The 22,243-nt window shown below is 46.6% G+C and overlaps 1 protein-coding gene across 1 annotated transcript in view; it reads right to left on the reverse strand.

The window, feature by feature from the left end:
* lmln (leishmanolysin-like (metallopeptidase M8 family)) overlaps nucleotides 1-22,243 on the reverse strand; it is a 98,638-nt gene that overhangs the window by 22,345 nt on the left and 54,050 nt on the right. The window contains 2 exon segments of the mRNA XM_085986517.1: nucleotides 2,711-2,821; nucleotides 13,090-13,166. Of these exon segments, the coding sequence (XP_085842643.1) occupies nucleotides 2,711-2,821; nucleotides 13,090-13,166 (188 nt within the window).

Here is a 22,243-nt window from a genome sequence, read left to right on the forward strand (position 1 = left end):
AGAGCGCGACTGGGGGGAAGAGAGAGCGCGACTGGGGGGAAGAGAGAGCGCGACTGGGGGGGAAGTGAGAGCGCGACTGGGGGACGGGGAGCGGAGGGGGGGAGTCCCCGAGCCCCGCCACCAATGTCCCGAGCCCCGCCCTCCCGAGGCCCCGAGCCCCGCCCTCCCGAGGCCCCGAGCCCCGCCCTCCCGAGGCCCGCTCTCACGAGGCCCGAGCCCCGCCCCCCCCCGATCTCCCGAGGCTCGCCCCCCCCACCCCCGATCTCCCGCGGCCTGCCCCCCCGATCTCCCGAGGCCCGCCCCCCCCCGACCTCCCGAGGCCCGTCCCCCGATCTCCCGAGGCCCCGCCCCCCGATCTCCCGAGACCCGCCCCCCGATCTCCCGAGACCCGCCCCACCGATCTCCCGAAGCCCGCCCCCCCCGGATCTCCCGAGGCCCATCTCCCGAGGCCCGCCCCCCCCCGATCTCCCGAGGCCCGCCCCCCCCGATCTCCCGAGGCCCGCCCCCCCCGATCTCCCGAGGCCCACGCCACACCCCCCCCGATCTCCCGAGGCTCGCCCCCCCCGATCTCCCGAGGCCCGCCCCACCTCCCCCGATCTCTCGAGGCCCGCCCCCCGATCTCCGCCCCACCTCCCCCCCAATCTCCCGAGGGCCGCCCCCCCCCGATCTCCCGAGGCCCGCCCCCCCGATCTGCCGAGGCCCACCCCACCCCGATCTCCCGAAGCCCGCGCCCCGATCTCCCGAGGCCCGCGCCCGAGCCGGCTTCAAGAGCAGAGAGACGCCGCCGCGCAACCGACCGCGTGAGGCCCGGCCGGATTCAAGTCGCGCGCGCTGACTCCTGCCCCACCCGCCTTTACTAAGATGGCGACGGGCGGCTCAGGCCCGCCCCCTCCAGCCTTCACAAAGATGGCGGCGATCGCTGGCCTTTTGTCGATTGCGACGGGAGGCACCTAGCTCGGGCGTGGCTGGTCAACAGACGCCCAGGCTTTGAGGCCTGGAAAAACGGTGAAAGGTAAGAAAATTATAGAGGTTAGACCAAAGATTTACAAACGAATTAACTTTTTTTAAAAACAATTTGTCTTTTAAAAGCAACTTTTTTTTTTGCTGGAAATGTAGATTTGAAAAGAAACATGCAGAAAGCGGGAAAAAGAAATGAAAAGTTTGGAATCAAGATGGCGGCGACTCACCTCGGTTCAGAACAATAAGGCCCGCCCACACACACACCGATTGGTGGACCGTCAGGTCACCGAAGCGTAGGATTGGTCAATCGTCCCGTCACTCGACTGTAGGCGGGCCCGCCCGCGCGCGCCAGGAACCCGCCGTACGACTGGTCGAGCTCGACGTCACTCGATGCTAATGAGCGGATAATGAGCGAAATGTTGAACGTTTGTTGGATACCGCGGGCGCAATTTTTGTCTGGCCGAAACGTAAATACGTTTATGACGGTTCTGGAATCGTCAGCTTTCTTTCGATGTAACACACGTGTAGGTACGCTCTATAACTTTCGAGTTTATTCAATACAGACAGACAGATGTATCCTTTTATATATATAAGACTAGCTGAAGTGCCCGGCGGTGCAGAGGCTTTTTCGAGCGCATGTTGTTGTTGGAAGAGAGAGAGAGCGACTGGGGGGGGGGGGGGGGGGGGGGGAAGGGAGGGCTGGGGAGGAAGGGAGGGCGGGGGGGAAGGGAAGGGGGGGAGGGGGGAGAAGGAAGGGGGGAGGGGAGGAGGGAGGGCGGGCCCCCCCCCCCCGAGGGTCGCGGCGGGCGGGCCCCCCCCCCCGAGGGTCGCGGCCCCCCCCCCCCCCCGCCCGAGGTGAAGACCACCGATTGCGGCTGTGCGAGACGGCCGGGGGGGCCGGTTGCCAGGGTGACGCTTGGCGGCCACCCCCCCCCCCCCCCAAGGTGAAGACCGCCGATTGCGGCTGTGCGAGACAGCCGGGGGGCCGGTTGCCAGGGTGACGCTTGACGCTCAGCAAGCCCCGCCCCCCGGCCGAGCCAGAGAGAGACGCCGCGTCTCAGCTCCTGCTGTGCGCGCACCCTAGCGGCACTGGGCTGAGGCTCGGCCCTCCAGCCTTCGAGTGGGGCCGGGAGGTGCCTAGCTCGGGCGTGGGTGTGAAGGAGAAGCCGAGGCTTCGAGGCCTACGTGGAAAAACGGGGAAAGGTGGGAAAATTAATGAGATTAGATAAGTTAATTCGTTTCTAAATCATTTTTTTTAAAAACAATATGTGTTTTAAAAGCAACGTTTCTTTTAAAGACGCAGAAAGCGGGAAAAAGAAAGGAAAAGTTTGGAATCAAGATGGCAGCGACTCACCTCGGTTCAGAACGATAAGGCCGGCCACACACGCACCGATTGGCCCGGCGGCACACGCCAGCAACCCGGCGTACGATTGGTCGAGCTCGAGGTCACTCTGTCGCTAATGAGCGGATAATGAGATGCTAATGAGCGGAACGTTGAAGGTTTTTGGGATACCGCGGGCGCGATTTTAGCCTGGCCGAAACGTAAATACGCTTAAAACCGTCTCGGAAGCGTAAGCTTTCTTTGGAGGTAACGCGCGCGTAGGTACGCCCTGTAACTTTCGAGCGCATAGCCCGACAGACGCACAGGCGATGACAGACAGAATGACAGACAGACAGATGTACCGATTTATATATATAATAATAAATAATATAATATAGATAGAAGATAGATAGATAGATAGATGCTCACTTCTTCCGTTGTTGGTCAATCCAGAACTTGCAGCTATTCATTACAAAGTCACAGCCCATGCCTTCACCCCACTCCAGTCTCTCTGCCATGCTATAATTGGCTTTGTACCAACTGGTGGTGGGGGTGGGGGGGTTGGGAGAGGGTAGGAAAGAGAAAAAAACATTATTTGAAGAATATAGTCACATTTTTGTACCATTTAAAAACCAAGTCAATTTAATATAGTTGAGTTTCTTGCACCAATTTACTGATTTTTATCATAGACCACATTTTTTCTGGTGACTTGTTTAGATATCTACACAGAGTTCTTCATGTACCCTGATCATTAATTGATCTTTTATAATTAACAGCATAGACAGAACTTTTTAAGATTATAATGCCATCATAAAATGAACTTGTAACAAAGCATGGCTTGGTGATAATGGATGCTCACCTGACCCAGGGTTACAAGTAGTATTTGCAGACAGAGAAGACTTAGATAATAGAATAGAGGTCATCTTTTTCCCATTTGCCTCGGGTATCTCTCGACTAGTATGACAATCTCAAAAGGTTGCTGCATCTTCCCTCACATTCTCCCAACATAAAACAGAAAGACAGAGAAAGAACGCTATCGGGAGCCCGAGATTTCCCAGCCCATATTCATACACTCAAACTAGTTTATAGTGTATATAATATGTAGTTATGCTTCCATTTTCATGTTGATGCACAGTGCTTTTAGCTGTACATTGAAAGAATAAAAGAATGTGCATTTATATAGCATATTATCACATCCTAATGATATCCTAAAGTACTTTGTAGCCAGTGGTTGACATGAAAGTAGCAGTATAATTCAGGAGTCCAATCCTACTCAGACTCCCGAGCACACTAAAGCCAAACAGTTTCTGACTTGCTCCGGGATACGATCTAACACTGGTTCGAGTTGGCACTGGGTTTAGTCATAGAGTCATTATGGCACAGAAGGAGGCCATTTGGCCCATCAAGTCCATGCTGGCTCTCTGTAGAGCAATCCAGTCAGTCCCATTCCCCTCCCCAGCAAGTTTATTTCCCTCAAATGTCTATCCAATTTACTTCTGAAATCACTGATCGTCTCTGCTTCCACACCCTCATCGGCAGCGAATTCCAGGTCATTACCACTCGCTGCGTAAAAAAGTTCTTCTTCACATCCCCCCTGTATCTCTTGTCCAATACCTTAAATCTGTGTCCCCTAGTCCTTGTACCATCAGCTAATGGGAACAGTCTTTCTCTGTCTATGTTATTCAAACCCGTTATAATCTTGTTCATCTCAATCAAATCTCCCCTCAACCTCGTTTGCTCCAAGGAGAACAACCCCAGCTTCTCCAACCTAACCTTGTAGTTAAAATCTCTCATCCCTGGAACCTTTCTGGTAAATCTCCTCTGCACCCTCTCAAGGACCTTCACATCCTTCCTAAAGTGTGGTGACCAGAACTGGACGCAATACTCTAGTTGTGGCCTAACCAGAGCTTTATAAAGGTTCAGCATAACTTCCCTGCTCTTGTACTCAATACTTCTTCTTAGGCAGTCCCTTGGAACTGAGGATGACTTACTTCCATATTAAAAATGAGCTCACAGGTGACTGATGAGTCCAATGCAAGACCTACAGTCTCTGTCACAGGTGGGGCAGACGGTGGTTGAAGGGGCGGGTGGGTGGGGTGCTTGGGTTGATGTGGGCTCCTTGCGATGCCTGCGCTTGGCTTCCGCTTGCTCCCGGCGAAGAGACTCGAGGTGTTCTGCGCCTTCCCGGATGCTTCTCCTCCACTTTGTGCGGTCTTGGGCCAGGGATTCCCAGGTGTCGGTGGGGATGTTACACTTTTTCAAGCTTTGAGGGTGTCCTTGAAGCGTTTCCTCTGCCCACATGGGGCTCTCTTGCCGTGCCGGAGCTCCGAGTAGAGCGCTTGTTTTGGGAGTCTCGTATCGGGCATGCGGACAATGTGACCCGTCCATCGGAGCGGATTGAGCGTGGTCAGAGCTTCGATGCTGGCCTGAGCAAGAACACCGACGTTGGTGTGCCTATCCTGCCAATGGATTTGCAGGATCTTGCGGAGGCAGCGTTGGTGGTACCTCTCCAGTGCTTTGAGGTGCCTGCTGTACATGGTCCATGTCTCTGAGGCATACAGCAGGGCAGGTATCACTGCTGCCCTATAGACCATGAGCTTAGTGCTGGGTTTGAGGTCCTGTTCTTCAAACACTCTCTTCCTCAGGCGACCGAAGGCTGCACTGGCACACTGAAGGCGGTTTTGGACTTCGTCGTCAATGTCTGCCCTTGTTGACAGTAGGCTCCAGAGGTACGGAAAGTGGTCCACGTTGTCCAAGGCCTTGTCGTGGATTTTGATAATCGGGGGGCAGCACTGTGTGGCGGGGGCAGGTTGGTAGAGGATGTTTAGTGTAAGGCCCATGCTCTCGGTGAAGGTGTTTCCGATGGTTTGGAGTTCGACCTCCGAGTGAGCGCAGACGCAAGCATCGTCTGCATACTGTAATTCGGCCTCTATTTATGAAGCCCATGATTCCATATGATTTGCTAACTACTCTCTCAATATGTCCTGCCACCTTCAAAGATGAACCCCCAGGTCCCTCTGTCCCTGCACCCTCTTTAAATCTGTGCCATTAAGTCTATATTGCCTCTCCCTATCCCTTCTGCCAATATGCATCACCTCACACTTCTCTGTATTAAATTCCATCTGCCACTTGTCTGCCCATTCTGCTAGCCTATCTATTTCCTGTTGCAGTCGATTGGTATCATCCTCACTGTTTGCCACACCTCCAAGTTTGGTATCATCAGCAAATTTCTGGATTTTACTCTGTATTCCAATATCCAAGTCATTTATATAAAAGCAGTGGTCCTAGCACTGACCTTTGAGAAACACCATTTTCTACCATCTTCCAGTCTGAAAAACAACCATTTACCATGACTCGCTATTTTCTGTCCTTAAGCCAATTTCTTATCCACTGACCCTCCTATTCCATGAGCCTCAATTTTGTTAACCAGCCTTTTATGTGGTACTTTGTCAAACGCTTTCTTAAAATCCATATAGACAACATCCGCTGCATTCCTTTCATCAACCTTCTCTGTTACTTCATCAAAAAATTCAATTAGATTAGTCAAACACGATCTGCCTTTTACAAATCCGTGCTGGCTCTCCTTAATTATTCCAGAGATGAGGGGGTTGACATATGAGGAAAGGTTGAGTAGGTTGGGACTCTACTCATTGGAGTTCAGAAGAATGAGAGGCGATCTTATCGAAACATATAAGATTGTGAGGGGGCTTGATCGGGTGGATGCGGTGAGGATGTTTCCACTGATGGGTGAGATTAGAACTAGGGGGCATAATCTTAGAATAAGGGGCTGCCCTTTCAAAACTGAGATGAGGAGAAACTTCTTCACTCAGAGGGTAGTAAATCTATGGAATTTGCTACCCCAGAGCGCTGTGGAAGCTGCAACATTAAATAAATTTAAAATGGAGATAGACATTTTCCTAGCAGATAAGGGAATTAGGGGTTACGGGGAGAGGGCAGGGAAGTGGACGTGAGTCTAGATTCAGATCAGCCATGATCCTATTGAATGGCGGAGCAGGCCCGAGGGGCCGTATGGCCTACTCCTGCTCCTATTTCTTATTATTGTTTCTAAAACCTTACCCACCACTGATGTTAAACTGACCGGCCTGTAGTTACTAGGATTGTCCTTACACCCTTTCTTGAACAAGGGCGTCACATTTGACACTTTCCAATCCTCTGGCACCTCCCCTGCATCTAGGGAAGATTGGAAGGTTATGGCAAGCCCTTCCACTATCTCCACCCCCACTTCCCTTAGCAACCTGGGATGCAAGCCATCTGGACCAGGCAACTTATCCATTCTCAGCATATCCAGCCTTTCCAGTACATCCTGCCTATCAATTATCATCCATTTCTGCTTCTACCGATATTTTGTCAGCATTCTCTTCCTTAGTAAACATTGATACAAAGTACTCATTAAGTATTCTAGCCTTGCCCTGTGCCTCTAACCATATGCAGATCGAGCGTCCAAAATCCGGCAACCTTGGGACCGAGGCTGAGCCGGTTTTCGTGTTTTTCCAGACTTCGGAACGTATTTCTGATGTCCGAAGACCGGAAATATCGCAACCTGGGCTCGGGCGTTTCCGGACTTCGGACATCAGAAACACGTTCAGAGTCCGGAAATGCCTGGGCTGCTCCGCGTAGCATTGACGCGTTTCTCCGCCCCTCCCCTTCTGTTAAAGGAGGGATGCTGCGAGCACTGCAGAGCATCCGATGGCATCAGGGCAGCGTGGTGCCGTGGCCGCAGCCTGGCGGAAACACTTAGTGGAGCTGTGCAGATTAAGGAGGATAAAACACAACACTAAAGTTTTATTGCATCACTCGCATTTTTCATGGGATTTTTCAAAAAAAGACAACAAACGTTAATGGCTTTTTGAAGTACAGGTTGAGCGTCCAAAATCCGGAGTTCCGGATTCCGGAACATTTTACGGATTCCGGACGACCCTGCCAGCAATCGTCCCGGAGTCCAGATTCCAGAACATTCCGGATTTTAGACGATCAACCTGTATCACCTTCTTTGTCCTGAATAGGCCCCGCCCCGCCTCTTACTACCTGCTTACTACATACATGCCGGTAGAAGATTTTTGGATTCCCTTTTATGTTAACTGCCATTCTATTCTCATATTCTCTCTTTGCCAGTCTTATTTTCCTCTTCACTTCCAATCTCAACTTATTGTATTTGGCCTGGTTTTCACTTGAAGAATTCAGCTGACATGCATCATACACCCTCTTTTTTTGTTTCATCATATTCTCAATCTCCCTCATCATCCAAGGAGCCCTGGCTTTGGTTTCCCTAATGTTGGAATGTACCTAGCCTGTACCTGAAATATCTCCTCCTTAAATATCACCCATTGTTCCTTTACAGTTTTTCCTGTCAATCTTTGGTTCCATTTTACCCTGGCTAGATCCCCTCTCATCCCTCTGAAGTTAGCCCTCTTCCAATTTAGAAGTTCTACTTTAGATTGTTCCTTGCTCTTCTCCATTACTAATCTAAATCTTATGATACGATGATCACTCTTACCCAAGTGTTCTCCCACAGACACTTGGCCCATCTCATTCCCCAGCACCAGATCCAGCAATGCCTCCTTCCTAGTTGGGCCGAGAACATACTGGTCAAGGAAGTTCTCCTGAACACATTTTATAAATTCTGCCCCCTCCTTTCCCTTTACTGTAACATTATCCCAATCGATATTTGGGTAATTAAAGTCCCGCAATATCACCACTCTATAATTTTTGCCTATTTGTGCGATTTGCGGAGACATGGCTCCAGGGTGACCAAGGCTGGGAATTCAACATCCAGGGGTATTCAATATTCAGGAAGGACAGGCAAAAAGGAAAAGGAGGTGGGGTAGCATTGCTGGTTAAAGAGATTAACACAATAGTAAGGAAGGATATTAGCTCTGATGATGTGGAATCTGTATGGGTAGAGCTGAGAAATACCAAGGGGCAGAAAACGTTAGTGGGAGTTGTATACAGACCCCCAAACAGTAATGCTGAGGTTGGGGATGGCATTAAACGGGAAATTAGAGACGCGTGCAATAAGGGCACAGCAGTTATCATGGGTGACTTTAATCTACATATAGATTGGGCTAACCAAATTAGTAACAATACTGTGGAGGAGGAATTCCTGGAGTGCATACGGGATGGTTTCCTGGGCCAATATGTCGAGGAGCCAACTAGAGATCAGGCCATCTTAGACTGGGTATTATATAATGAGAAAGGATTACTTAGCAATGTTGTTGTGCGAGGCCCCTTGGGGAGGAGCGATCATAATATGATAGAATTCTTCATTAAGATGGAGAGTGAAGTAGTTGACTTAGCGACTAGGGCCCTGAATTTAAATAAAGGAAACTGCGATGGTATGAGGCACGAGTTGGCTAGGATGGATTGGGGAACATTACTTAAAGGGTTGATGGTGGATAGGCAATGGCAAACATTTAAAGAGCGCATGCATGAACTACAGAAGTTGTGCATCCCTGTTTGGCATAAAAATAAAATAAAAAAGGTGACTCAACTGTGGCTAACAAGGGAAATTAGGGATAGCATAAGGTCCAAGGAGAGGACACATAAATTGGCCAGAAAAAGCAGCAAAACTGAGGATTGGGAGCAGTTTAGGATTCAGCAAAGGAGGACAAAGGGATTAATTAAGAGGGGGAAAATAGAGTATGAGAGTAAGCTTTCAGGGAACATAAAAACTGACTGTAAAAGCTTCTATAGATATGTGAAGAGAAAAAGATTGGTGAAGTCAAGCGTAGGTCCCTTGCAGTCAGAATCAGGGGAATTTATAATAGGGAACAAAGAACTGGCAGACCAATTAAATACATACTTTGGTTCTGTCTTCACAAAGGAGGACACAAATAACCTTCCAGAGATTTTGGGGAACATAGGGTCTAATAAGAGGGAGGAATTAAATGAAATCAGTATTTGTAGGGAAATGGTGTTAGGGAAATTGACGGGATTGAAGGCCGATAAATCCCCAGGGTCTGATAATCTATATCCTAGGGTACTTAAGGAAGTGGCCTTAGAAATAGTAGATGCATTGCTGGTCATCTTCCAAAATTCTATAGACTCTGGAATAGTTCCCATGGATTGGAGGGTAGCTAATGTAACCCCACTATTTAAAAAAAGGTGGTAGAGAAAACAGGGGATTATAGACTGGTAAGCCTGACATCAGTAGTGGGGAAAATGCTAGAGTCCATTATAAAAGATGTAATAGCAGAGCACTTGGAAAACAGTGACAGGAGCAGACAAAGTCAACATGGATTTACAAAAGGTAAATCGTGCTTGACTAATGTACTGGAATTTTTTGAGGATGTAACTGGTAGAATAGATAAGGGAGAACCAGTGGATGTGGTGTATTTGGACTTTCAGAAGGCTTTCGATAAGGTCGCGCCTAAGAGATTGGCATGCAATGTTAAAGCACATGGTACTGACTTGGATAGAGAACTGGTTGGCAGACAGGAAGCAAAGAGTCGGAATAAACTGGTCTTTTTCCGAGTGGCAGGCAGTGACTAGTGGGGTATCGCAGGGATTGGTGCTAGGACCCCAGATATTCACAATATATATTAATGATCTAGACGAGGGAACTAGATGTAATATCTCCAAGTTTGCAGACGACACAAAGCTGGGTGGGCGTGTGTGCTGTGAGGAGGATGCAGAGAAACTCCAGTATGATTTGGACAGGTTGGGTGAAACATAGAAGATAGGAGGAGTAGGCCATTCGGCCCCTCGAGCCTGCTCCACCATTCAATGTGTGATCATGGCTGATCATCCAAATTCAGTACCCTGTCCCTGCTTTCTCTCCATACCCCTTGATCCCTTTAGCCTTAAGAAATATATCCAACTCCTTCTTGAATATATTTAATGAATTGGCCTCTACTGCCTTCTGTGGTAGAGAATTCCACAGGTTCACCACTCTCTGGGTGAAGAAATTCCTCCTCATTTCTGTCCTAAATGGCTTACCCCTTATCCTTAGGATGATTGGGCAGATGCTGTATAATGTGGATAAATGCGAGGTTATCCACTTTGGTGGCAAAAACAGGAAGACAGGTTATTACTGTATCTGAACGACAATAGATTGGGAAAAGGGGAAGTACAACGAGACCTGGGTGTCCTTGTGCACCAGTCGCTGAAGGTATGCATGAAGGTGCAGCAGGCAGTTAAGGCGGCAAATGGTATGTTGGCCTTCATAGCGAGAGGATTCGAGTACAGGAACAAGGATGTCTTGCTGCAATTGTACAGGGCCTTGGTGAGACCACACCTTGAGTATTGTGTGCAGTTTTGGTCGCCTTATCTGAGGAAGGATGTTCTTGCCATGGAGGGAGTGCAGCGAAGATTCACCAGACTGATACCTGGGATGGCAGGAATGACGTATGAAGAGAGATTGAGTCAATTAGGCTTATATTCGCTAGAGTTTAGAAGAATGAGAGGGGATCTCATTGAAACTTATAAAATTCTAACAGGACTAGACAGACTAGATGCAGGAAGGATGTTCCCGATGGCGGGGGAGTCCAGAACCAAGGGTCACAGTCTAAGGCTAAGGGGTAAGCCATTTAGGACTGAGATGAGGAGGAATTTCTTCACCCAGAGAGTGGTGAACCTGTGGAATTCTCTACCACAGAAAGCAGTTGAAGCCAACTTAAGAAATATATCTAACTCCTTGAATATATTTAATAAGGCTAAAGGGATCAAGGGATATGGGGAGAAAGCAGGGACAGGGTACTGAATTTGGATGATCAGTCATGATCTCATTAAATGGCGGAACAGGCTCGAGGGGCCGAATGGCCTACTCCTGCTCCTATCTTCTATGTTTCTATGTTTGTATGTTTCCCTGCAGATTTGCTCCTCTCTCTCACTATTTGGAGGCCTATAGAATACCCCCAATAGTGTGATCATACCCTTTTTGCTTCTCAACTCTAACCAAATGGATTCTGTCGTTACCCCCTCGAGGACATCCTCTCTTTCCAACACTACAATGTCTTCCCTACTCAGTACTGCCGCCCCACCTCCCTTTTTTCCTTCCCTATCTTTCTGAACACCTTCTTTGTGAATATTAAGCGCCCAGTCCTCACCATTTTTAAGCCATGTTTCCGTTATTGCCACTACATCATCTTCCCACACGGCTAATTGTGCTTGTAGCTCACCAACCTTATTCACCACACTTTGTGCGTTTACATACATGCATTCCAAACCTGTATTTGTATTCCTCGTAGTCCTTCTTAGTCTGCTCCCATCTAATATGGTACTACTTCCTTCTCTAGTACTATCCAACACTCTCCCTCCTTTATGCACCTTATTCCTCTTTTCTACTTCTATATGCTGGTGCCCACGCCCCTGCCAATTTAGTTTAAACCCTCCCCAACCACACTAGTGAACCTCCCCGCAAGGACATTGGTCCCAGTCCTGTTGAGGTGCAACCCATCCCTTTTGAATAGGTGCCTCCTGCCCCAGAATTGATCCCAATGCCCCAAGAATCCAAGCCCTCCCTCCTGCACCATGCTTCAAGCCACGCATTGATCCGCCCTATCTTCCGATTTCTACTCTCGCTGGCGCGTGGCACTGGGAGTAATCCAGAGATTACTACCTTTGAGGTCCTACTTTTTAACTTCCTCCCTAGCTCCTGTTATGTTATGTTATGTTACTGGATTTGTAATCTAGACTAATAATGCAGAAAATCTAGAAATAAAATCAGTAAAAGTAACTGTGAAACTGTCGGATTGTCATAAAAACCCAACTAGTTCACTAATGCCCTTTAGAAAAGGGAACCTGCCGTCCTTATCTGGTCTGGCCGATACGTAAAACCAGTCCCACACAAACGTGGTTGACTGTTAATTGCCCTCTGAAGTAGCGTAGCAAGCCACTCAGTTGAACCAAACCTGAACAACTAGGGATGGGCAATAAAGGCAGGCTTGCAAGCAACATCACATCCCAAGAATTATTTTTTTTTTTAAACTTGGTTGAAACTGCATTGCAAAAGTGTCCAGGTAGTACATTGGATCTGCTGAAGACTTTATAAACTTAACTTTAGATAATTATGACAAAGTGGATGTCCCTACCAATGCTCTCATATTATTAAAAAACTTAGCCACTTGGGGAGTGAACTCTGCACAGACATCCAAGCATGTGCAAAGCTCTTTTGTTGCTGACCTCAATGCTCAATCAGCAACATGATTCAGATGTGCTAACAGCGTAACTCACTTCATAAACTGGAGACCAGAAGCTTCAGTATGAACAATGTCTTAGATATAGATGTGACAAAAAGAAATTATAAATAAGTTGCTTAATTATGCATTTCAAACTTAAGTCCATGAGACAAGGTTTGAACTTGCAACTCCTTAAATTCCAAAATGTGTTAAATTGTGTTTTGTTTTCTACTTATTTGCTTCCTTTTGTAATCTACAAGATTTGATCACCACCTAATACTTGTAATATGTATGCTTTTCAAAAGAAAGTGAGAGAGGAGCATTTTCAGTACATACATCCTGCACAAAGCAAGTCTGAAAAGTAGTTTAGAAGTCTTCTAATAACATGTTTGTTTCTAATTTTAACGTATTCTGTCTAGCCCATGAAGACCCAAGATTTGAAGTACTGCCCAACACCTGGGAGTTCTGCTTAAATTATCTACAGAAGGGTTAGCAAGTGCTTCAAATGAGTAATTACATTTTCCATTGTCGCAGTTTTGTTTTTAATCAATATTATTTGAAATATTTTTAATATTTTGATTTATGGTTGAATGCAAAAAGAAATATTTTCAATAACACAATTCCCAAATTATTGTACAATATAAAAGTTTGCTTACACATCATTTATCTTACCCAGTATCTTCTAATGCTGCTAAGGTTAACCTGGAGAATACTCTGTTCTGTGTGTGGGACCCTGTCATTGCTTCATTCTGGGGAGGGAAAAGGAAGAACAAAACATAGAACTTAAAAGGCCAATCAAACCATCCTGCTGTCTCCATTGTTTAGGTTTTCTTTCAGGATCCAGAATGATTCGAAAAATAAAACAGCTTTCTTTTTGGTGAAGGCAAAGCTCACTCTCTCCATCAACCGGGTCTCCCTATTTCACACACCATTTCTAATTCAAGAATGAAGGTGGGAGATCTGCACCCTGGCTTCTACCAATGCTTGTTTGAACTCAGTCTCTTGAAGGCAATTTCTCCTCCAATATTCCTTCCCTATTGGGAAGCATTTGACTTTCATTCAGCACTTCCTCATTTTGATGCAATTGAGTGCTAATTTAGTAAATGGAAGATTAACCCATAATCTGCTGCTACATGGTATCATACATTGGTGCTCTTGCATTGGATCTCAAAAGCCACTCTCTTGTTCAAATGAGTTAAAATCTACATCATTTGATTGCCACAGATCTACAAAGTAAGGGAAAGTACTGGACATCAGTGTCACAACCATGAACACGCCCTACATAAAAATCATCTTACAGTCCAAAGATGTGCGGGTTAGGTTGATTGGCTATGATAAATTGACCCTTAGTGTTAGGGGGATTAAATACGTGGGGTTACAGGGATAGGGTGGGACATGTGTTGGTGTAGGGGTTACGGGGATCGGGTGGGATATGTGTCGGTGCAGGCTCGATGGGCCGAAATGGCCTCTATCTGCACTGTGGGGTTTCTGTGTGTGTGATTCTGTGTGTGTAAACTACCCACAACATTTAAAACTTCTAAAAACATTTACATTAGCCCATCACTGTTACAGTCCTAATACAGACAACAAATAAAACACCCTTTAAAAGTTCTGATACAAACATACGAGACATATGCTCAGTTTAGGGTCTGCCAGGACAACTTGACTCCAGACTGCATTGCAAACAGAGACACAAGACCTGAATTCTAGAGGTGAGGTGAGAGTGACTGCCTGTGACCAAAATGCAGCATTCGACTGAGTGTGACATCAAGGAGCCCTAGTAAAAATTGAATGGGGATCAGAAAGAAAACTCTCCAGTGGCTGGAGTCACATTTGGCTCAAAGGAAGATGGTTATGGGAGGCCAATCATCTCAGTCCCAGGACATCGCTGCAGGAGTTCCTCAGGGCAGTGTCCTAGACTTAACTAGCCTCAGCTGCTACATGAATGACCTTCCATCCATCACAAGGTCAGAATTGGGGCTGTTCGCTGATGATTTTGGTGTTCAGCTCCATTCATAATAAAGCAGTCCATGTCCGCATGCAGCAAGACCTCAACAAAATCCAGGCTTGGGCTGATTACACCACACAAGTGCCAGGCAATGACCATCTCCAATAAGAGAGACCCTAACTGTTAAGTCTGTGGGTTGTATTATAAATAATCACAGACTCCACTGTTAACAAAATAAAACACGTCTTTACTATTCAGAGGCTCGGGCGATTCTGCCCTAGTTAACGTATCACAACCCTTATATACTGGTGTGGTCACTATCGGTATTACAGTATACATGAGCCAATAGATAGTGCCACCCTAAAGTAGTGCTCTTAAAGGCGAACGGTTACATTCTATAGTTCCCTTAAAGGTAAACGGTTACATACACAACACTCCTCCCTTCCTAGCTTATTACTTACAGAATCCCGTTAAACATACAATCTTCAACTTTATATAAACAGTTTGCAGATATACTCTCGATGGAGTCAACGTCATATAACAATTTACAGATATACTCTCAATGGAGTCAACGTCATATAACAGTTTACAAACATACTCTCAGTGGAATCAGTTTACATGTTCAGTCTCTGTGGGAACAGTTCATAAATTCAGTCTCTGGTATTAATTCGTTCCAGACAGCATCCTCCATAGCCTTTTTTTTTTTTTTTTTTAACAGCTTGTACTTTCGTCCTGTTGAACCAGCAGTGCGGACTTATACAACCCACTGGCTGTCTTGATAATGTCCCTGGATTTTTTTTACAAATTTAGCACCTTTCGTAGTGTTCGGACTGAGGTAGTAGAAGTAATAATATTTTAAACAGTTATTATTTTCTGCTTCTTCTTTTTCTTTTCTGCCTTTTTGAAACTCTCCGAGCTCTTTTCCCGGCTGCCATCTGTAGCGCCACCAACTCTCTATGTTTCTTAGACCTTAAGTGCTTCCTCAGGATTTCAGCACTTTGGGAGTTCCCATCACAATTTGGGCAGACCACATCCTCATAACATTCGGTGTCACTCAACAGGTCAAAACCCTTCTTCAAGCAATCATATTCATCCTGCTCTTCCTCGGATGTCTGCCCTTCCTTCCCTCCTGGCCTCATTTGTGCGTTCAATCCTTTCCCTTCCTTCAGGGATTTCGTTATCAGGCTATTTAATCCTTCTACTGAAGTAGCTGTTTCCCCATTCTCCTGTTCCCCTAGACGTAATTCAGCGTACTCCTCCATTTCATCCATCATTTTCTCCAATGCTTTCATCTTCTCTTCCTCTTGTACTTTGGCTTCCAGTGCTTGGAGAAGTTGCGCCTCGATGCTCTCTAGCTCATGTTCAGGGCCCATTCCCAGTTGAAACTGTTCTTCAAGTCGGTCAACCTCGGTAATTGCCGCCTCATATTTGTCTTGGGCTTCCTTCCATATTTTTATGAGTTCTGCCATGTCTTTCACCTCTACATCCTCATCTATGTATGGAACTTCTACCGATGAGTCTGTCTTGGCCCTGAGCTCCTCAAGAATTTCCTGCAGCCTTTGGACTTCTTGCTCATGTTCAACCTTTAGTTGCTCATATACTTCCAACGAAACTAGCTTTTCGGAGGTTGCTGAGTTAACCCCCTCCAGAATTGTAGTCTGGGCCTGTTCATACTGTTTTTTCAACTTCTCGCACTCTGCTTGTAAGGAGTCGTAGAGAAGAACTGGAATAAAATCCTGGCTTCCTGAAGATTCCTCTTCATTTGTTTCTTTCGCAATTTCCTGTTGGAGTTCAGCCAAGGCTGCTATGCTATCTGCCTCTCGAAGTCTCACTGCCATCAACTCTTCTTTATTCTTGCAGTCCATCTCAGCCATTTCCCGTTTACTTTCATTTAACTGAGTGAGTAGTCCCTTATTTTGGGCTGAGAGATATTGCACCTTCTCATGTAGACCATTGCACTCCTTCTCTGCTTGACATAGCTGATTACCGCTGATTTGGTTCTGCGTTTCAAGTTCCAACATCCTTTGCTTAGCTTCTTTCAGTTTCGCCCCTATAAGCTCCTCTTGCAACATGGCCACATTATTCTCATCAGGTAAAGAAGCGTTTCTCTTTTCCATGTCCAAGATTTGTTTCTGCATCTCCTTAAGAGCACCCTGTGATTCAACTTCTCTTAACTTTGCCTGCACTAGCTCCGTCTCTAATTGCAGAACAAAATCCTCAGTGCAGCGTGATTTGCCCTTCTGCTGTATCTCTAGATCATGCAAATATTCTAACCCCTGAACATCATCAGGGAGATGTGATCGGTAATTGGTCACGATGGCTCTATGGTCGCTCTCTGCTTGAGCCAGTAGGTTCTGTTGTCTTTCCAGACTCTCCCATTCGGTGTCATAGAACTTTTTCATTGTTTTCATCTCTTGTACGAGGCGGTAACTTAATTGTTCTAATTGTTGTTGTACTTTGAAATAGCGTTGAGTTCGAGCCCGGTGTTCCTCCGTAATGCATATGTCTGTAGCTTGAACAGACTCAGAATTCTCTGTCTTTATGCACGCCATCGATTTTCCAACCTTAGTCCGTGAGTTAATGTTAACCTTGTTTTTCATACATAAGCTGGACTTATCGTCTTCCGGCTCAGAGTCTGAGCTGCTTGTCTGCACCGAGTCCTCACTCGTCATTGCTTGTCGGTAGTGCCATTCCATGTCTATTTTCTTGATCCACTCCCGTCCTAGAAGTGGTGGTCCTCCCTCAGGTAGTACGTACAAATTCATTCTTGGGTGTACTTTACCCCTATCTCTCACCTTGACTCTTATTTTCCCCATGGGGTATACGCGATGCCCCGTGTATGTCTGTAATACGAACTTGGTATTTCTTAAGGGTATGTGAGAGAATAGTCGGTGGTAGTCCTTTTGGTTGATGACTGATACAGCTGATCCCGTGTCCAGCTCCATTCGTACTTGGACTCCAGCTATTTTTAGTGTGACCCAGATCGTCTGTAGATCAGTTACTTTACCCACATTGTGGATTCTCAGACTATCCAACTCCTGGCTGTTTGGGTCTGAGTCTGAATTTTGTTCGTCTGAACTCTTTTCAGCCACCTGATGCACCTTGTTGTACTTTTCTTGTGGTGGTGGCTTCCTTTGTTTGTTGGTCTTCTTTCTGGACCTGCATACCTTCGCGATGTGACCCCGTTTGCCACATTTCCTGCACTCTTGATTCTTAAACCAGCACTGATTCTGGTCGTGCGTTGTCTTTCCACAACGGTAGCATTTGGAAATGCTTGCAGTAATTTGATCCTTCAGCACTGCTACGATCTCTTCGAAGGTCTGGTCCACTGGTTTAACTGGTGCTATTAGATGTTTCAAGAGCCCGTATGTTTTTGCTCCCATCGAATTTAACAAAGTTATTGCCTTGGCGTATATGGCTACGCAATATATTCCTATGCGTTCCCCATACGTGGCCCTGTCTTCTATTTCAGCATTAAAATCATTAATATTTCCTCGCTTAGGCATCTTCTTCTCTTTCCGAGAACAGCACAAGTATTTCTTTACTTATTATTAATTTTCTTCTCTTCTTGAGAACACCACAAGTATTGCTTTACTTATTTCTTGTTTCTGAAAATTCTAATTAATTTTCTTCTCTCTTCTTGAGAACACCACAAGTATTGCTTTACTTATTTCTTGTTTCTGAAAATTCTAATTAATTTTCTTCTCTCTTCTTGAGAACACCACAAGTATTGCTGTACTTATACTTATTTTCCCTCTCTTCTTGAGAACACACCAGCCTTTCTGAAAAATCTTATTACTTTCCTGAAATTCTTAATAATTTCCAAGATGGCGGTTTCCCGCTTCTTCCTTCTTCTTCAGCGGTTTCCCCGCGAAAAATGGCGGCTTTCCCGCGCTTCTCGCTCTCCCCGCCCACTTCGATGGCGGTTTTCCCGCGCTTCTCGGCGCTCTCCGGCCACTTCAATGGCGGTTATCACCCGTTCCCCGACGCTGACTTTCAGGCCGAGTGCGGGCCTTATCAGCGGATGCGATCGATGGCCCGGCTGCGCCTCGCACTTGAAAGCGGCCCCCGGCCTCTGGCTCACCCGCTCGCGCGGCTCTTGCTCGCTCCCTCCCGGGCTCTGGCTTACCCGCTCGCGCGTTTCACCGCGGCTCTTATCAGGGATTGCGATCGCCCTGTCTTTGCAGCCAACGCTGCGGCTTACCCACGAGGTTATGGAGGCTTCAGGGTCCTAATGCCTGTCGCTTCCAGCCTGTCGGTTCCAGACTGGTGAGGATTGAAACCTCTCTTCAACGTCCTGTCTTCGGACGAAGCCGCCGTGGAACAACTGCCGCAGGGTTCGAATCCTGACTCGTCGCCAATGTTAAGTCTGTGGGTTGTATTATAAATAATCACAGACTCCACTGTTAACAAAATAAAACACGTCTTTACTATTCAGAGGCTCGGGCGATTCTGCCCTAGTTAACGTATCACAACCCTTATATACTGGTGTGGTCACTATCGGTATTACAGTATACATGAGCCAATAGATAGTGCCACCCTAAAGTAGTGCTCTTAAAGGCGAACGGTTACATTCTATAGTTCCCTTAAAGGTAAACGGTTACATACACAACACTAACCACCTTCCCTTGACATTAAATGGCAATACCATCGCCGAGTCCCCTACCATTAATATCCTGGAGGTCACCATTGACGAGAAACTCAACTGGACTAGCCACATAAATGCCTCTGAACTCTGAGAAGGTCAGAGGCATGGTATTCTCCAGTGAGTAGCTCGCCTCCCGACTCCCCAAAGCTTCTCCACAAGGCACAAGCAAAAAGCGTGATGGAATACTCTCCACTTGCCTGGATAGATGTAGCTGCAACAACACACAAGCACAACACTATCCAGGATAAAGCTGTCCACATGATCGACACCCCATCCACTAGCCTAAACCTCCACCACCGGCATACTGTGGCTGCAGTTCTGTACTATCTACAAGATGCACTGCAGCAACGCGCCAAGGTTTCCTTAGCAGCACCTCGCAAACCAGTGACCTCCACCACCCTGAAGGACAAGAGCAGAAGTACATGGGGAAACTACCACCTCCAAGTTCCCCTCCAAGTCACATACCATTTTGATTTGGACATATATCAGCGCTCCTTCATCATCACTAGGTCAAAATCCTGGAACTCCCTACCTAACAGTTTTGTAGGAGCTCTTTAACCACAAGGACTGCAGTGGTTCAACAGTAAGTCCTACCACCACCTTCTCTAGGGCAACTAGGTCCTGAGGTCCCCACCATCACAGAAGCCAGTCTTCAGCCAATCCAATTCACTCCACGTGATATCAAGAAACGGCTGAGTGCACTGGATACAGCAAAGGCTGTGGGCCCCGACAACATCCCGGTTATCATGCTGAAGACTTGCGCTCCAGAAATAGCCGCACCTCTAGCCAAGTTGTTCCAGTACAGCTACAACACTGGCATCTACCCGACAATGTGGAAAACTGCCCAGGTATATCCTGTCCACAAAAAGCAGGACAAATCCAATCCAGCCAATTACAGTCCCATCTGTCTGCTCTCAATCATCAGCAAAGTGATGGTAGGTGTTGTCGACAGTGCTATCAAGCAGCACTTACTCACCAATAACCTGCTCACCGATGCTCAGTTTGGGTTCTGTCAGGACCACTTGGCTCCAGACCTCATTACAGCCTTGGTCAAAACATGGACAAAAGAGCTGAATTCCAGAGGTGAGGTGAGAGTGACTGCACTTGACATCAAGGCAGCATTTGACCGAGCTGTAGTAAAATTGAAGTCAATGGGAATCAGGGGGAAATCTCTCCACTGGCTGGAGTCATACCTAGCACAAAGGAAGATGGCTGTGGTTGTTGGAGGTCAATCATCTCAGCACCAGGACATCGCTGCAGGGGTTCCTCAAGGCAATGTCCTAGGCCTAGCCATCTTCAGCTGCTTCAGCAATGATCTGCCCACCAGCATAAGGTCAGAAGTGGGGATGTTTGCTGATGATTGCAATGTTCATTCCATTCGCAACTCCTCAGATAATGAAGCAGTCCATGCCAGAATGCAGCAAGGCCTGCACAACAATCGGGCTTGGGTTAATAAGTGGCAAGTAACATTCGCGCCACACAAGTGCCAGGCAATGACCATCTCCAACAAGCGAGAGTCTAATCACCATCCCTTGACATTCAATGATATTACCATTGCCGAATCCCCCGCCATCAACATCCTGGGGTCACCATGGACCAGCCACATAAATACTGTTGCTACAAGAGCAGGTCAGGGGCGGAGTATTCTACAGCAAGTGTCTCACCTCCCGACTCCCCACAGCCTTTCCACCATCTACAAGGCACAAGTTAGGAGTGTGATGGAATACTTTCCACTTGCCTGGATGAGTGCAGCTCCAACAACACTCAAGAAGATCGACACCATTCAGGACAAAGCAGCCCACCTGCTTGGCACCCCATCCACCACTTTAAACATTCACTCCCTGCACCACCGGCGCACCGTGGCTGCAGTGTGTACCATCTACAAGATGCACTGCAGCAACACACCAAGGCTTCTTTGGCAGCACCTCCCAAACCCACGACCTCTACCATCTAGAAGGACAAGGGTAGCAGGCGCATGGGAACACCATCACCTGCAAGTTCCCCTCCAAGTCACACACCACCCTGACTTGGAAATATATCGCCATTCCTTCATAGTTGCTGGATCAAAATCCTGGAACTCCCTTCCAAACAGCACTGTGGGAGTACCTTCACCACAAGGACTGCAGCGGTTCAAGGCGGTGGCTCACCACCACCTTCTCAAGGGTAATTAGGGATGGGCAATAAATGCTGTTCATACCGCCTTTGAAACTGCTAAATCCAAACTTGCGCTCTGTCAAGTTCCAACTACACATAGGTTTCGCTGTCTCTTTCACCTCCTCATGCAAGTCAACGTGCTAACAAAAAGTTGGGCTAATTGCCCACCTACTTGCAAGGTAATTATGCTGAAAATTTTTAAGTCTTGTGCAAACAGGTGCAGGAAGCCTGTTGCACAGCGTAAGGGGACTGGATGAGAAAATTGTAATAACAAAAAGATCTGTAACAAGACAATACTATAATGGGAGAGAGAAACAGAGTCAATGTTTCTGGTCCAGCCCTTCGTCAGAACTGGAAAAGATTAGGGAAGAGAGATTTTTAAGCAAGGGCAGGAAGGAGGGGAGGAAAGAACAAAGGGAAAGTCTGTGATAGGATGGAAGGCAGGAGAGATTGACTGACAAAAGGGATAATAGTGCAAGGCAAAAGGGGAGGTAATGGGACAAGTCTCTCCTCGATGCTGCCTGACCTGCTGAGCGTTTCCAGCACTTTGTTATTTCAGATTTCCAGCATCTGCAGTATTTTGCTAATGCTGTAATGGGAGATTTGTTTTAAGAGGTTATCATAATGAAGCATTAAATGAGTGGTTTGTAACTTTTTCTTTTAAAATGGGAAGTTAATAATCAGAGTGTAAAGTGATGAAAGACTTGTATTGCCAGCATGTGTTTTAAGAGGTTTGTAACAACTGATGTTTGTGAATTTTGAATAAACATACTTTGTTCTAATGAGAGATTTACAATAACGGATCATGAGAAGATTGCAGTTACAGAATTTATTATAATGGCTGCCTTTTAGATTTTTTTTTACAATGCATAGCTTGGAACGATGAATTTTTACAAAACAAATAGTTTGTAATAAGTTTATTATGAGGAGTGGTCTGCACTGATTGTTATAATGAGAAGTTTGTAATAGCAAAAATTGGCACAATGAAAGTTTTGCAATACTTTGTTTTAAAAGTTTGTTATGAGAGAACGATAGAATTTTTTTTCAATCACGTTGAATTAAATAGAAACTGAAAT

Source organism: Somniosus microcephalus, chromosome 4 (genome assembly GCF_052327205.1).
Source record: "Somniosus microcephalus isolate GS21.2 chromosome 4, FLI_Smic_1.0, whole genome shotgun sequence".
Lineage (NCBI taxonomy): Eukaryota > Metazoa > Chordata > Chondrichthyes > Squaliformes > Somniosidae > Somniosus > Somniosus microcephalus.